The 1,883-nt window shown below is 35.9% G+C and overlaps 1 protein-coding gene across 2 annotated transcripts in view; it reads left to right on the forward strand.

Moving 5' to 3' along the window:
- The window catches only part of LOC106473845 (formimidoyltransferase-cyclodeaminase-like), a 12,874-nt gene that overhangs the window by 6,882 nt on the left and 4,109 nt on the right, over positions 1–1,883 (forward strand). For both annotated transcript variants that reach the window (XR_002613789.1, XM_013934525.2), the window contains exon 4: positions 463–558. Coding sequence is in view for 1 of the 2 variants with exons in the window: in XM_013934525.2 (XP_013789979.2) it covers positions 463–558 (96 nt within the window). In the remaining variant the exon portion in view is untranslated. The remainder of the gene's footprint in view (positions 1–462; positions 559–1,883) is intronic.

Raw genomic sequence — 1,883 nt, forward strand, 5'->3', positions numbered from 1 at the left:
TGTCGTTATACACCCACTTTTTCATACTGTCGTTATACACCCACTTTTTCATACTGTCGTTATACACCCACTTTTTCATACTGTCGTTATACGCCCACTTTTTCATACTGTAAGCAGTTTTAGCTCTATAGGTGAGCAATATAACAGCTTCTAGAGTTTCCTGAGAGGCAGACAGTATCAATATAATAGTGGGTTAGCTCGAGCCATTTAAAATATGTTGTAACTGGCAGTTGATTAAAGAAATTGTTTTCGGTGGAAAATAACATTTTGTAACATTTAGTGTGATACTAATTTAAGCACATTTCCCCGTTGTAATATATAATTAGTGCGAGATTGTTTGATACAGATTACCATTTTATTTAACGAAAATCATATAGGTAGTTAGTGTAATACAAATTCCTGATATACTGTAGTGTGAAACAGAAAATACTGGAACATTGGCTTTATTTTCGTGACTTTCAGGTTGGTATAAAGTGTTTACAGACGGGATTCATGGGAGCGTACTGGAATGTCACTATCAATATGGAAGGGATCAAGGATGAAGTATATAGAAAGAGGGTAAGCCGAAATTTATTTGAAGTAGTTTTAATAATGCTCTTTTTAAATTACATTATCACATGTTTAGTATTTAAGTAATGTTTGTGTTCTTCATGGAAGTAAGTTCATACAGGATATCTAGAGAGAGTATAGTTTTAGCTAAAATGGGGCACATATTAAAAGTTCTTATTAATATTATATTCAGTAACGAAAACTTTAAAAATTATTACAAAAACCCACACCAAAATCCTTTAACACATTTAAAGCTTAGGTCATGAAGAAATTATGTCACGTTTTGGAACACTCATTAACCCCTCCCCCCCAAAAAAAAACAACAATACATCACATATAATAGTTAAACGAACTGCCTAAACGTCACGTTCTTGTAGCCTATATAATGTGTAAAGTTTAGTGTACTGTAATCCCTTAGAGTGATGACACACATTCGGCATGTAATTTTATGGAAATGTTTTGAATGTTCATAAGTGTCAACAATGGTTCAGCAAATTTCGTTCAGGTGACATTATCCTTAAAAACTGTGATGACAGGGGCCAACTTGTTGGAATTGATATTGATGCTCTGAAGATGCTTGTTGAGTCTGACTCAAGGCAACACACTCGTGAAACGGCTCTGAAATTGCATGTCTCTCACGAAACAATATGTAAACATCCAAGTAATATGGAAAAGCTCCATAAAGAATGTGTTTTGGGTGCCTCACGAACTCTCCGATGATCATCATTTCAAAGTTGTGAATGTTGCTTCGTCTCTTCTGGTGAAAAATGGATTCTCTATGCGAATATTATCCACCAAAAACAATGGCTCAGTCCTAGACAAAAACCACGTCTGACCCCAAAACCTAGACTCCATCTGCAGAAAGTGATGCTTTGTATTTGGTGGGACATCAAAAGAGTAATTCATTTCGAACTCCTCAATCCACAGCGAACTGTCAATGCAAAGATTTATAGTCAGCAATTGGAACATTTAAATCAAGCCCTTCATCAGAAACGCCCTTCACTCATCAATCAGAAAGGTGTTCTTCTTCTCCACAACAATGCATGTCCATATGTGGCACATTTGACGCAACACAAGATTATGGAGTTGAGTTGGGAGGTTTTCCCCCACCCACCATATTTTCCAGATATGGCACCATCAGATTACCATCTTTTTCGTTCACTACAACATCATCTTAATGGGAAAACTTATGCAACTGTGGAAGGTGTTAAAGAGGACATCGACATGTTTTTTGCTTAAAAGCCAAGTGATTTCTTTAGTCAAGGCATTAACAACCTGACTGGAAGATGGAAAAGCATCATCGATAAGAATGGAGACTATTTCATTCAATAAAT

Source organism: Limulus polyphemus, unplaced genomic scaffold (assembly GCF_000517525.1).
Source record: "Limulus polyphemus unplaced genomic scaffold, Limulus_polyphemus-2.1.2 Scaffold6551, whole genome shotgun sequence".
NCBI lineage: Eukaryota > Metazoa > Arthropoda > Merostomata > Xiphosura > Limulidae > Limulus > Limulus polyphemus.